The sequence below is a fragment of the Montipora capricornis genome, chromosome 11 (genome assembly GCF_036669925.1).
Source record: "Montipora capricornis isolate CH-2021 chromosome 11, ASM3666992v2, whole genome shotgun sequence".
NCBI classification, from domain to species: domain Eukaryota; kingdom Metazoa; phylum Cnidaria; class Anthozoa; order Scleractinia; family Acroporidae; genus Montipora; species Montipora capricornis.
Window position 1 is genome coordinate 39,785,664 of NC_090893.1, and position 15,000 is coordinate 39,800,663.

The window sequence follows — 15,000 nt, forward strand, 5'->3', positions numbered from 1 at the left end:
TGAAAAACGAACTTGGTGACCGCATAGTTAATCGAGCGACTGGTTATGAAACCTTAAAACCTTCAAAAGCAAGAACAATGTTGTCGCCAACAATAACAAAGATATGTTTAAAATTAAAAAATAATACTTAAAAAAAAAGAACAATGTTGTCCCAATCGATGTTGAACTGATCGACCATGACCCTGCACAATCTTTTCTTTTTACTTTGCATGGGTTTGCAAATTAGTTGCGTATAATTTAATCGAAGGATTTGATTGGTTATCTTCTCGAAAAAAGGTATGTTTTGTGCAGGGTAAAGGCTAAACATGAAACAAAGGAACTTGTTGAGTTTTAACTATGGTGACCCCAATCTTTCATTGCACAAAAGTGATCAGCAGGCAAAGATAAAACTCTCTGCAAAGTTGAAAAAAAATTATGTGAAGCGGATTCATATTTACCTTAATTCTTCAGTTAATTAAGGTGGCTCTAATCCGCTTCACAGAATGTTTTGGCATGCTGAATAACATTTCAGATATAAAAAAATGGGCGTCACCGAGTTCGTTTTTGAGATATGAGTGGCAGTTGCTACGGTAACTTTTCACGTCACAAAAATGACCAAATCTTTTTCAGCAATAATTGGTGTTTGATATGGTACCATAAAATTGCTGTTAACTGATAAAGTGTTGTAGTGTGAATCCTTCTAATAAGAACGTTTCTTTCAAGTGTTGAAACTGGTTTGAGCCACCTTAAGTGTAAAGTATGCCAATGAATAGCAAAGAAGGAATAAAAGTTATCACTTGCTTGTGATATGAGAACATCAGGTCAAATATTTTTCTTCTTTTTCTTACCACTTAGGCGTCATAAAAAATTTGCATACTGTTAATATTATAATTCAGACCTACAACAAAACGACTAAACATACCTTCCAGTTTCACTGCGCAACAGACACGAGAGAAATATACGGTTAGGTTTCGTTAGGTTTACTTTGGACGTTTGGGCCGCACACCGTCTTAACATTACAAACATGAATATTGAAGAAAAGCTACATCTATTGGGCGCACATAAATTGACTAAACACATTTCAATCACAATACAGCAAGGAAAGTATATCCAATACACAAAGTAGCGGCATTGGCGGATACGAAAACCAATTATTATTATTATTATTATTATTATTATTATTATTATTATTATTATTATTATAAAAAACGCGAGCGACATTTTACTTTTGTTTTGTGCACCAACATGGCCGTCTAATCACGTGAATGCAAACTAAGAATTGCGCAACAGATAAATGATGACGCTTAACTATACGTCCAAAATCTCGAAAATCGTGGGTAATAGGTGTCGGCCTCGAATGACTAATCACGTGCTATACCTAGCTTAGATACACTTTAAGTCACTATCTATAATTCCTCACTTACACCTTCTGCAACCCAGGCCTTCTCGCTCTTGTGACGCAGACAAATTCAATTTCAGGTTTATTCGTTACCACTCAATCGCTAGAAATTCCGGCATTAAACAAGAAAGGTAAACACATCCGTAAAAAAAACTCTACTGAAGACAATCAGGTTGTCGTTTGTTATCCATTGAGTGCAATTACAAACAACAAGACAAATCGAGGCAGTGAATTGTCTTTCACTGCTGGTTAAATAAATTCTCGCTAAAGCCTTCTTTGGAGGAAAACGTTGAACAAAGTTCACTTTAGGCATGAACAAAATGTTGGTTTTGGCCTGCGCCGATGCCATTAACTTTGTCCTCAATATACTTAGTTTTTGTGGAGAAAAAACCTTTTAACTGTGTTCTACCTCAAAACCAATTACGCTGAAGAACAACAAAAGCAAAAAAGTAATCGCACTTTCGTTATCATCTGCATGAGGTTATTCAGTGCAAGAAGTACTTTTAATTTAATATTCCATTTTGTACTGACATGGCATAATCATTGATTATAAACTAAATGTCCACCGGTTCAAACTTTTATGTCTTGGTATATCAACAACTTTGTAACCCACCTTAACAAGTCCATTTTCTTTGTAATCTGTCCATGTTTTATTGTCTGTAGATGACTCTAAGGTGTACTTCTTTACCCAGTAAGGACAAATTCCTCCCCCTTGAGTGGACACAGCACAAATTACATGAAGCGACTGTAGGTCAATCTGCATATACTCGTTAGCATTATCCCCTTTAGTACCCCATGGTCCTCTTACGTTATTCAATCTACCAAAACTGGCTGGAGCATAGGACAAGGCACTGGAGGCTGTTATCCTTTCATCTGGGATTAAACCGTTTTCCATTCCAAGATCCCAATCAATACAGTCTCCTACGTTTAAATAAACAACTGCAGTTTAGGTTACAGTTGAAAACTCCCTGGCAGAAAACAAGACTCGTTTTATCTTTGTTCTTTTCCCAAATAAACTAACATTTAGGGTTAGCATTTTTTTTTACTAATGCAGTAGATAAAGGGTAACAAACACTTAATAAGCAAAGCCGATTATTATTATGCAGTATGTAGTACGTAAGTATGCTTACAAATATAAGTAGGAAAAGGCACTATTGTGTAACAATCCCTACTGTTAAACCCATTTACAAACCAATTGGTAATAACTAACGAACCAACATTTGAGAAAGGAACAAGAGTTTATATTCCTTAATAACTCGTCGAAACCTTGAATGACCTTGCTATGTTTAGGGTGTACGATAAAACTGCCTTCTGCATATTAAACAAAACCTGGTTCCCTCTATCCAAACCTAAAAACTTCCTAACTTTCTCCGCCGTCTCCATAGAGTAGCCTCCTAGTACATCAACTATCACTGTGTGATAGTGTGGCCGGGGAACTGTTGGCGCATCTCCCATCTCAACGGCGCATACTTGTCAGTTTTCTCCTGTTCCTTCTGTTCTCTGTTGGAAACCCAAGGGCAGCTCATCTCAATAAGGATCACCTTCTTCTCCTTTCTGTCCACAATTCTCGCATCGATTCTGTTAGCCCTGACTTCCGTATTTTCAGCAAATACTGGGACATCCCAGTACGCGCACGCTCGGTCATTCTTGTACTCGGGTTTAGGTGAGACTGGAGAGTACCAAGGGGGGATACACTGGATAAGATCTAAGTCCTTCAGGAACTCGAAGAAAAGGATTTTCAAGGCTGCATTGTGTCTCTGCATGTATTTAGTCTGTGCCAAGGTACCACATCCGCTAATCACGTGGGCCATAGATTCAGGCCCTTTTCCACACATACGACACGTGGTATCCGAGGTGGTCAGCGTCTTCGTCTTGCTCTGGTGGTACAGCTTAGTGGGGAGTAATTGCTGGTATAACTCATAGATTCCAGCAACAGTATGCACAGGTGCAGACTTCCACTTACTAAGCCTAGTGAAGCAGTCAATAACTTTGTTATCATCCCATCTTTCTCCGAACAGCTTTCTTTGCCACCTCTGCTCTCTTACTTCCCTCATGCTTCTCTCTTCTTCTCTCGCTCGTAATGTTCTCCCTACTCCTTTAACATGTGCTTCCTCACCTGAGTCAGTTTGCAACGCTTTGGGATCTGGGTATGAAAGGTCCAGAGTAATGTCCATTTCCAAAGCAAATTTCTTGGCATCCTTTACGAGTGATCTTCTTCCTGCTCGTTCGCACTTCTCTTCAAACTCGCGCACTAAACTCATCGTTCGATCTTCGTTTGCGTACAGCTTCATTGTGGTCTTGACTTTGGTCTGCTTATACAGGCTCTCAAATGACTTCAGTCCCCGGCCTCCACACTTCCTTGGTAGGTATAGCAACTCGGTTGAACCGAGTGGATGGTAGCCTCCATTCTCTTTGATGATCTTGCGAGCTTCGCGATCGAGTTGTTGTAGATCTGCGAGCGGCCATGTTAGTGTCCACATAGGGTAGGTGACAACTGGTAGTGCGTATTGATTAGATGCTGAGACTTTGTGGAAGTCCGATAGGGGGCTCGACCATATAATTGACAGTCTCTGCAAGCAAACCTTTGAAGCTCCCCACAGAACAGAGCTGTCATTATTATTATTATTATTATTATTATTATTATTATTACTATTACCGCGACAGAACTGATTAATTAATTATTATTAATAACAACCTAGAAATTTTGTACTTTAAACTTGTTCAATTACATGACCTAAATCACTCGGCATAGGTCTGAAAACTATGAGTTTGGTTTTCTCAATATTAAGAGACCTAAACCAGTGCGAGACAGTTTCAAGCTCAATATTCAGTCAATTCTTCAATTAAGTCGCTTGGATAACAAGGCTTAAATAAGAAATTGGGATCGTCAGCAAAGAGAGAAAAAAACATTTTATTGAAGCAATTCCCCAAGAAAAATCATCAATATAGATAACGAAGTATAACGGACCGACTATCATCGAGCGTCCTTTGTTGCGATCGTGCAGAATTCATTTGGACTAGTTGTTTTCGCTTATTGCATGAGAAGTGGAAAAACCCTCGCGGAAACCGTCGAATGCATACAAAACAATATTTCGTAGCTACTATATTCTTTAAAATGCGATTATTAACAGCTCCTTCAAAGGATTTTGATAAAACTGGAAGCACTAGTGTTCAATAGAGTTAAATATTGATGACAATGTATAAAGTCCAAAGATGCCTCCTGATTTCTTGGGTTTAATAGTTTTAAGGTCATTTCGTTATTGTAAGTTGTGTAATACTGGTTTTGACATATTACGGTAGCACGAAAAAGGATACCATTACCAAAAGGGATGTACCGGCAGTGGACAACGAAAAGTATGAAAACCAAATACAAGGCCAAATTTTCCTAAAAATGTTCCACATGGAAGGAAAACCACTGAAAATATTTTGCTCGGCAGCCAGATGTTGACTCAATATCATATGGATGAATTTAAGTTTTCTTTGGCTTTTGCCAATAATCCAAAAAGAACTAGCTAGCTTTGGTTGTTTTCGCCGTTTTACTGAGAGGAAATTGTTGTTCAACTGAGATGTGTGTGATAGGTCGAGAGACATTTGAAACGGTTTTGTAGTATTATGTCAACCAAAAGAAAACTCCGCTAGAAAGGTATAATTGTGATTCAATTGGCTGCACAGTACAAATCAGGACCTTACGGAAACTTTTGCTGTGAGGAAGCTAATATTGTAAAGGATTTGCAGATGATCAGACCACTGATATTTCTCCCTTTTAGAGATTTCAGTCCCGTTTTTGAGATTCCCTTTTTAAAGACTCCCCACTCCCCCAGTTTCCCTCTCTCGATTTCCCTCTAACTTGTTCCCTGTTTCTGACATCCGTTACTATTTAACATTTTCTACTTCTCGTCTCAGATTTTCAAACTAGGATCTTCCATATTTTATCACACATTTTCTAACCCGCAAATCGGATTTTTCCTCTCGCATTTTTGAATTCGCATGACGCATTTTTTTATCTCCTATCTCTCATATCGCATGTCCCCTACAAGCTTCCGTGCTTACAGTCTTCTATATTTTATCATGATGACTAACTAAACATGAAATCGGACTCACCCCAGACACAATGCAGCAAGGAGATGAAAAATACAACTTTACACCAATGAGTGTGGCGATAAAGCTCCATCGCAAGATTAAACCTTACGGAAAGACAAACTAGCTTCTCTTGGCTACCAGCTGCTCATGTCGTGTTAAAGAATATTAAGAAAGTTCTGAAATAATTTGCTGTCAATATCAATTTCGGTTTTGCTTTCCTCTGAAAGTTGATAGGACTCATGATTAACATGGCAAACGGTTAAATAGTTGCTCACGTTTTATCCTAAACACTCAGCGCTGAAATAAATTTGTAACTTATACATAAGTAACTTGGTGAATGCCACTCGGCCAACCGTTGTAATTAACAAAAAGCAAAAAAGAAATGTATAGTTTTAAGACTCTATCTTCAAACGCGGAGCCTGATGTAAACGATTCAAATATATGTCCGAATTTGAAATATCTGTTAATTTTTTGCTGATCATGACAGTTAGACAGACTAGAAGCGCTAAAAATGGAATTTAAAAAGTTTCGATGAAATGTAATGTCAATCAGTTTTGTTCTCCTACCACCTGCCCATCGTATATTCAGTCACTACGTGTTGAGTGAGGAAGTCTGAAACGTAGGTGGATCACAAAGCCGCCTTCAACTCGTTATAGAGGGAAAACAATCAAATGGGAACATACTGAGATGAATAGTTATTCGCACAATTAAAGGAGAGCAAAAGAATATAGACGCGGTGGTACTGATAACTTCTCCCAAGTGGCAAAGTCGTTTTGGTTGAGCGAATGAATAACATGACAGTTGCTGCGTTTTTGTACACTAAGAAAACACAAAAACCCACAGAGCTTGCGTAGGAAGCTTTGTCGGGGGAGGGGAAGGGCAGTACTGAAAAATCCACGCCTTCTTCCTCCCCTTCCCCTCCCCCGACAACGCGAGCAACGCATCTTTAGAACAAAAGCCACTCGGCACTCTCAATCCCTGTTATATATGAGCGCTTGTTATTCAGCTAATTTACTCGCTTTTTTCGTTACATTATCTCCAATCAATGGAATCGCTCCCCTACTTCCAATATAACTTGAAACAGCCCTCATTCCTTACTTCGTTCTCACGATGGACTTAAGCTCGAAACATTAGTCATCGATTTGAAATATTTTTTTGTTTTATGGTGGTAGTGTCTTTCAGTCTCCCGGCACCGACGCAGCACCACAGTTTTTCAAACAACTAACCCCTTCATAAAATATATGTACTGACCTTGTAGATCATAAGTGCTTAATATCACAGTGAATGAGAGCCAAATCGAGTGAATGAATTCCGCTTTGTGTTCTGTAGGAGGAGTGATGGGTATGTAAATTCTCTTTACAGATTCTATGAAATGTCAGTCAAACAGGTATTGATAATGAACATTATTATCAGCTAAAGAGGTGTGATCTTCATATAACACCAAGTTCTCATGACTATCCAACAAAAAACTCTATGTCACTAGTTGGGAGAATGAACGTTTTGATCGTGAGAATGAAAGGGTTTATGTTGATCAAAGGCAGTTCCAAATCACAAAGTGATTGAACTCTTTTCCTGTGCACAGGGCTCTCAATATCAAGTGAATTATTGAACAACAAATCCAAATAAAAATGAATGTCGAAGATTGAATGGGAATACTGAATAAATCAATAAAAATGGATGAAAAGGGACCACAAATACCAATCATAATTCAAACGAAAATGTTTAACAGAGGTGTGACTCCAATTATAAAACTTACCCCAATTCTCAACCAATACATGAGCCACGCCTCTATTACTTTGCGCCTGTTAAAATTCAGATAGTCAACCGTTAAGATACAAGTAAAGTACAAATAGAGCCTGCACATAAACGTCTTTTATTCCGTGAAGACTGTTGACTGTCTCTTGTGCCTGCTATGTTCCCGGTTTGATTTTTCGTTTTAACAGAAAGAATAAGTAGTTTCTGTCCTACCAAATACTTCAGAAAGTGCTAATGAACCATGAAAGGCTAGAAGCTGTAATTGTATACTGCAGCGTTCCTGCCAATTCAACCGATTTAGCTTGTACGCGAGACTTACAAATTATAAACCAACATTTTCTTACCTTCTATGAATTACAGACCAAAACATATATAAAACCATGAGGACTTAGAGCGGCAAAACACGAGGCCTCGATTTTGAAAATAAAAATAACTTTCACATGCTGTCTACGGACGCAAGCGTGCATATCATTTGAAGACTTGTGCACGCACGGACTTCACAAGCCAGATATTTGACATTCCCTCGTGCCACTAACAAAAGTAGTATGCCACTGCATATTGAATACTATGACACTATCACGAGGCCTATGCAAACAGGAATAATTTCTTTGCAGATATTTTTGTATTGTTTGTGCTTCTATATAAAAGGTGTATGTTCCCAGCGTTCCTTTTTGGGGTTGAACGAATTTTCAAATTATTTGTCCGCTATTCATTTGTTATTTGGTACCCGCTAATAATCCCAACGGCCCGATAACAAAAAACGGCCTCCACCAATAGTTTTATCCTTTAAATCTGTGGCTATGACTATCAGAGATCTACAATTGTGTCTTCTTTGATGAACGCTCGAAACGTCAGCTTTTAGAATCTCTGTACGGTGGCCAATTGACATTATCAACTCCGTTGATAAAACCAAATTTTTGTATACTACTTCCCCACCGACGCAGCACCACAGTTTCTTTAGAAACTACCCCCCTCCTTTCTTCTTTGATGAGTTTCACACGCCATCACTACCAGAGGAAAGGTCACGACAGAGTCTTTCTGCCTTTAACAAGATCCAGCATAACATAAGCATATAAGATTATAGTTAAACTTTTTTCCAGTGATATGTCGGCATTGCATTTCATATCTCTTGTAAGATATACAATCGAAACGAAGAGAGACCCTTCACTTAATTTTGCTGACCCTCCAAAACATTGAGATCTATCCCGTTTTAGGAAAAAAAGATGATGGAGATAGTGGCGAGCAAGAGCATCCCTTATAATGTTATGCTACGTTGCCCAAGATGGCAAACATCTTCTAAAAGAGCAATCTTTTAAGTAGACTCATTTTTATCCACAATTTGTAGCTACAGGTGATTACATAAAAGTTTTTCATTTTTCAGAGCACACAGTTCTTGTCGACGATCTTTTTCTTTTAATGTATTGAAATTTTTATTTCATTTCTTCATTTACTGTATATTTATCGGTTTCTTTATTTATTTATTTATTTGTTCATTGACATATTTAGGTAAGGCCACCCTTTTCCGAGCAAAAAAGCCCATGCCACCCCCCCCCCCCCCCCCCCTCTTTGCATCAGCTCTTTCCACCTCTACCCAAACTCTGGCCACGATAAGTTAGAAGGATTGGTTTTGAATGTTTTGCCCTCAGTGTAAGGGCAGGGAAATAGGCCACTTTCACAAATGGCAACCTCCTTTACATTCTGTTGCATTTATGTTAATTAGACCTACTTCACTCATTTTGAAACAAATATTCTTTTGAAATTTGCTCGTTGTAGCAAGGATAGAAAGGCTTATTAGTATTAAAACAGAAGAATGTTTTATTTGGCTGCCATTATGAAAGATGTCTATGGCGCAGAATAAATAAGTCCTGTTTCTTTGAAGATCCAAAAAAAGCCACTGGGAGACTGGAGGTGGGTACTGCATGCTAATGTCGAAAATAAATTAGCTTAGAAGGGATTTTCCCTCCTCCCTAAGACCTGAAGAGAGTTCCTTCAGGAAAGTAAAAGGTTTTAAATTAAGGAAACAGAATGAGGGAAGCAACAACAGTTAACTCCGTCGTATACCTGTACAGCAGACACCAATATGTATTTTCCAGTCACCAACATTGTTCTTTTTTTCTTTTTCGAGAAGTGAGAAGGCTTAAATATGAAAACATCTAAACAACGTACACATTTCTATACCCTTTTCTACTCCAAATGAATGTTGATGCTACAAGAATTAGCCATTCATAGAATTAAATTGCTAGTGTACATAGCGAGACTAAGAATAGTAATCATAATATTGATAATAATAGTACTTAATCATATTAATTATATATGATTACGTAATAATAATAATAATAATAATAATAATAATTTCAAAGTACAAAAAAAATGTAATCACCCCCAAAATTCTGGAAGATAACAACAAAGTTTGTGATGCGGGCATTAATTAAAGAATTTGGACCTGCAACAAAATATTTTGGACTGAAAATACAGCTTTAATTACAAAAATTTGCCATCGGGAGCAAAATCTTAAGTTGAGGCTAAGGTTTTTGTGCCTTTGTTTACACAGTCACTGTACTGTAGCTTTAACGCCTGCATTTGAAACTATACAGAAGTAACTGTGTTAAGTTGTGGATGCCTATTTTCACCACAGATTTGTATACCCGAGCCTTGAGTACAACTGTGCACAAGAATCTATATGAAGCTTCCTTTTACACAAATGAGCTGATGTGGGACTGAAAACGGGGGGTAGTGTTATACCAGTATACCCGAAAAAAATATCGCCAAAATACCCAAAAATACCCAAAATTCATCCAAATGTACGTAACCAAAATTAATGGAAGCATTGTATACCGTATACCTGAAATTCAAAGAAAGTGATAAACCGAATACTCGTCTTTTAACTGCAATATACCGTATACCCGATTTAAAAAGCCCCGGTATACCGTATACCTAAAAACCCTGGCCGACCCTCACGGGCACCCAACGAATCTATTCCTCACATTATCTGTTCCCCAGAGGAATCTTGCTGGCTGGCAAAAATACAGGTGTTTCGATGAGCTGGGAAAATTTTGTTATTGATAGAGGTTTTGCCTGGGAATTATTGACTTTTTCTAGCATTTCAACCCGAGCTGGCTGTAGAAACTCTGAAGACTGAGGACTAGTGGTGGGCCGATGATCGATTATAATCGAAAGTTGGTCGAAAAGTTCAAGCGACGCGACAATCGATTTTGCTTTTTTCATAATCGATTGTCGCCGAAAAATTAAAAATTTATTGGGGACAAATAAAAGTATTGTCAACTCTTGTGTGAGTTGTCTTTTTTCATGGACTCTAACTTCTAAGTCACAACAGCAGATATAATCTAAGGTTGCCTGTGTTTACTTGGTGGTACCCTGTTCGCTGTGTTGTTTTCACTTCAAATACCTCACGCTTATTTGAAAGATGTGGCATGCTAAGCCGCTTTGTATTTCGTAAACAACTGAACCAAAACATAATTTACAAGCTCACTGTTTCGCGTTTGTAGTATCACTACCGCCCAAAATAAGTTTTGAAATAGATCTCAAATGTATTTACAAATCACCAGGGGAAGATAATGTCACCTCTGATCCAAGATGAACAATTGTTCGTTTTGGCTTGAAAATGTTTGTTTCGCTCTCCCCAATCTCTCCCCAATTCCCAGTGTCCTCTCTCAGACATGCCTCGCTTACATGTTGTTGACGAGTCCAACATGGCGGCTAAAATGGACGAGTTGGAGATCTTTCGCTATCCTGGAAACGCCAGGTCAAAAGTGTGGGAATATTTTGGTTTTCATCAAGTGAAGGAAGGGCCCACTTTGACTTCTATTTAGATGAAAAATATGTGGAAGGCTTATTGGTAGATTTTTCCGATTATAATCAATGATAGATCGGTTGGGGCAATCTGATTATTTCTGATGATCGAATGTGAAATCTCAACCGATTCCCACCACTACTGAGGACGAATAAAAAAAAAAAGGGAACCCAGAGAGTAGTCACAAACATACGACGGATGGTCAGAGTGAATGCGCTTGCGGAAAAAACATGTTTTGTCCCGGTTTTGTCGCTTTTTTTCGGTAGTTTTGGATCGAGGGATTTGAAAGCGCTCGGAATTCATGGCTGGGAAATAAACTTGACTAGCTGGCTGGGAAACCAACCAATTTATCCAGCTGGATGGGTAATTTGTTTTGTGTCTTGCTGGGAAAAAGGAACAGATAATGTTTTCCCAGCAACACTGAAAAACACCTGAAAATGCCTTAATAACATTTATTTTCATTAACTGGGGTATAATAATACAATTTACAACAAATTGGTCGTTGGGTGCCCCTGGACCCTGACGTATGATACAAGACATCTTCAGCATGCGAGGATCGCAGTTTGGCACCTTTTCTTTTTTCTTTGCTCGTCCAAAGAGCTTTAGAAAGAAGCGCGCAAGAAGGAGGGAGATTTTTGCCGATATAAAAACGATGCTTTTTTATAGCACAAAAAAGAAACAAACTTGCTAAGGACAATTGTTCATCTCAGCTCTTTCGTCGTCCTTTATTCATCACGAGTAGTTTTTCGGTCGATTTTAGTTGCTTCCTCCAAGTTTCCTTTCTGTAATTTCTAAGTTTTTCGTCCGTTTTGTCCAAGCCTTTCAAATTCATATTAATATACCAGGCGGTGAGGCCCCAGTACAAAGGACGTGGTTGGATAATGCTTGGGGTGTGGAAAACGAAGATCGAAGCTTAAGACCCGGAAAACCAAGACCTCCCCGTAAAAAATTACTTATTAAAACACATTTCTTTGTTTTCTTGTTGCTCACAATGGCCTGTGAGTCATTTCAGCTGAGTTACCGTTGACGTTGCTGAGAACTCATGACAGGACAGCAGAAATTACAGATTGAGGGCGAATCTTACCAGTAGGATTTCATTGACAATTTCTTTAATCAACATGATCTCAAAGTGTATTAATATATTGGACAGTTGAATTATATATTGTAGAAGGTCTTTATACAGTTTCATCTTGCTATTCACGGCACAGATGAGCGATTTTATCTAACCCGCAAAAAAAAAAAGTTGTGTCCGAAAATCTCAAATTCTCCTCCTTGTTGTTTGCATAATTTGCTCGTTACTTCACACAGACAGAGGTGGATTAAACATTGCACCTTCCTTCACGAGTTAAATACTATCAGCGTCTCATTATCCGTAATGTACACAACTTTTCCCCAAGGTATAGTTTTTTTGCTTTTAAAAATTAGTTCTTTCAAATAATCTTACAATTGTTATCACATCAATCATATTAACGTTTTGCAGACCCAAGACCCTCCCGCCCCCCCCCCCCCGATAGTTCGTTCAGAAACAAAAACATGTTTAATTTACTACTTTCCTAAACGAGTTGAAAGATTTGTTGGTTGGCGAACGTTTACAAAATGTTCATATAGGTCCCGTACGTTTGAAAGAATTAATCCTCCCAGCATGCAAAGCCCGCCATGTTCCATAGCAGTACTTTCATGCTACAACACCAATCACAAACAAGCGCAACATAGAATCAAGACTGTGGTTCTTGACTGGCCAACGATTTGGAGTCACCGTTTAATTAAACAAAGCGGACCAAAACCACCTGACTCGCGCGCAGTGCTTTCCCGCGCTTTTTACATAGCTACACCTCGTATCATGCCAATTATTGATTCGCTCTTGCTACGTGCGGACACCTTGCGGTAAGGACTGTTTCCCTAATATGCGTGAAATAAGGAGACTTGACGCACATTGGATCTAAACGTGCAAATGAGATAACTAGCCGTCTTCACGTTAAAAGACGAAGCAAAATATAAACCTTGCGAAAAACTTGGCAGTGAGCTTAAGTTTTTATTCCAAACAGCTCCTTGATTTTTCAGTGTAAATCAGAAGCTTACCAATCACTGGGTCCGCTGGGCGCCAACGCATCGACCACCAGCTTGCGCTACAGTTTTACAGAGCACCGAGGTACACGTCTCACAAAAGATTCCGGTTTTGAACATTTCTCGAGAAGGCGAAGCAACCATTTGCACAAAGTTTCTCCGTCATTTGGAACATGTTACTTAGTCTCCTTCGGAGCCACTCGGGCAGCAGTCGCGCAAACAACGTTCCTCACCCGAGGAGCGTTACGTGACTTTGACCCGAACCACTAAGAAGGAACTAGAATTCACTAAGCGTTGACAACGTTACAGCACGCGATGGATAAATAGAAAGAATCGCCACCAAGGCGTAACGAGCCCATCATGTGCTGGTCACGTGTTTAACGCGTTTGAGGTCAAGAAAGAAATCTGGGTCAACCAGCTTTTAAGCACGTGGCTTGGATCCCTTTTCTTCCTTATTGTACGCAACACCGAAGCAAACTCATTCATTCCTGATAAGATAAGAAAGCTTTCTTGTCCCAAAGAACTCGCCTATTATTCTACACAAACACCCAACAACTGTCCGTATATTATTAATTATAAGCCACAACGTAAGCGATGGACTATACAAACATATTTCCCTTTCTATATAATATAACCTTAATTTAGAGACATCTACTTTGGACTCGTCTTCCCTGGCACAAGAGAAGGAGGCGTTTAGAGATAGCGAGGTTGTTCTCCTACTGCAAACTCCGTAGATCAAGTACAGTTGTTTTCTACAAATCTTTGGGTAGTGGTTGGCAAATATACAAAGGCGAAGGTTCTCTAGCTGTTATTGCATGAAAAACTCTCCTTGATGGTCCGTCGTTCCATCGACATTTTCAAATCCTCTTGCTTCTTCTTGCATGCTTTCTTTGATCTTTAAGATCGCAACCGATTCACAGTGATCCTGAAAGGAAATTAAGGCTCTCGTTAAATAAAACGAACAAACAAAAACTAAAAAGGAGCTCTCGATTCCGAGATATTTCTACACTGCCCCATGCACTGCCCTCCCGACTTAACAAGTCTCTGCATTGGTCAAACATTAATTTTTTGGTTTGCTATACTCACTCCTTCAAAGTCACTGTTTTAAGCTGTGTTCAAATTAAAGCCGAAACATGATTAGAGCAAACATGTTTCGAGGAAACATGCTTCGCTGAAACATGTTTTTTATTGGGTCGTTCACACCAGGTGTCCGTGTGAAACACGTTTCATGCATGGTTGTGTAACTTATGCTGTTTCATGACACTCGCATAATTTTTTTACATTTCAGCTGTAGATTGGAGCTGGAAACTTCTGTAACAGTTGCATTCATTCTTTCGTTTAGTGTTAAATTTCTAGACGTTCGGAGGAGGAGGGCTATGCAGCGTTTAACGAGGAGACGGCATTTGCGCTTTCTTCGTTACAAGATATTCCGTTTTCCACAAGCTCATCTGTAACAATCGCCGATAATTGCCGTTATATTTCTTCATCGGCCCATATTGCAACTAGACATTTAGCCTCCTAATAGCCCCAATTTTGGTTCTTTTGGGCACTTACCTCCTCTCGCATGAATCCGCCATTTTGAACGTGTTTGGTCGGATCATGATTGAAACTACCTCGCGAGGTTATTTCTATCATCAGAATAATCATGTTTCAACCATGATTCGCGCCTTGCACTGTCTGATGTGAACACTTTTCATAACGAAACATGTTTCATTCGTGATCAGACTAATCATGTTTCGGCCAAGTGTGAACACAGTATTAGAGGCTCCTAAAAGTTGTAATTTGATCTACGACCAAGCAAAGAAGAGGAACGAGCCTAATACCGGGTTGACGTCATAGACTGCTTTGCATTGTGATAGTTCTTTGAAAACAGCATGTTGTTTATCTGTCCAGAAGTGTGTGCCATTTCCTG

The 15,000-nt window shown here is 38.9% G+C and overlaps 2 protein-coding genes across 2 annotated transcripts in view; both read right to left on the reverse strand.

Annotated features, from left to right (window-relative positions):
• Nucleotides 1-1,405: 1,405 nt before the first annotated feature.
• LOC138024287 (lactadherin-like) overlaps nucleotides 1,406-15,000 on the reverse strand; it is a 296,558-nt gene continuing 282,963 nt past the window's right edge. The window contains exon 3 of the mRNA XM_068871447.1: nucleotides 1,406-2,299. Coding sequence (XP_068727548.1) covers nucleotides 1,926-2,273 — 348 coding nt within the window. The 5' untranslated portion in view covers nucleotides 2,274-2,299 and the 3' untranslated portion in view covers nucleotides 1,406-1,925. The remainder of the gene's footprint in view (nucleotides 2,300-15,000) is intronic.
• LOC138024267 (single-stranded DNA-binding protein 3-like) overlaps nucleotides 12,120-15,000 on the reverse strand; it is a 699,715-nt gene continuing 696,834 nt past the window's right edge. Inside the window, exon 13 of the mRNA XM_068871416.1 lies at nucleotides 12,120-14,013. Within this exon, the coding sequence (XP_068727517.1) occupies nucleotides 13,897-14,013 (117 nt within the window). The 3' untranslated portion in view covers nucleotides 12,120-13,896. The remainder of the gene's footprint in view (nucleotides 14,014-15,000) is intronic.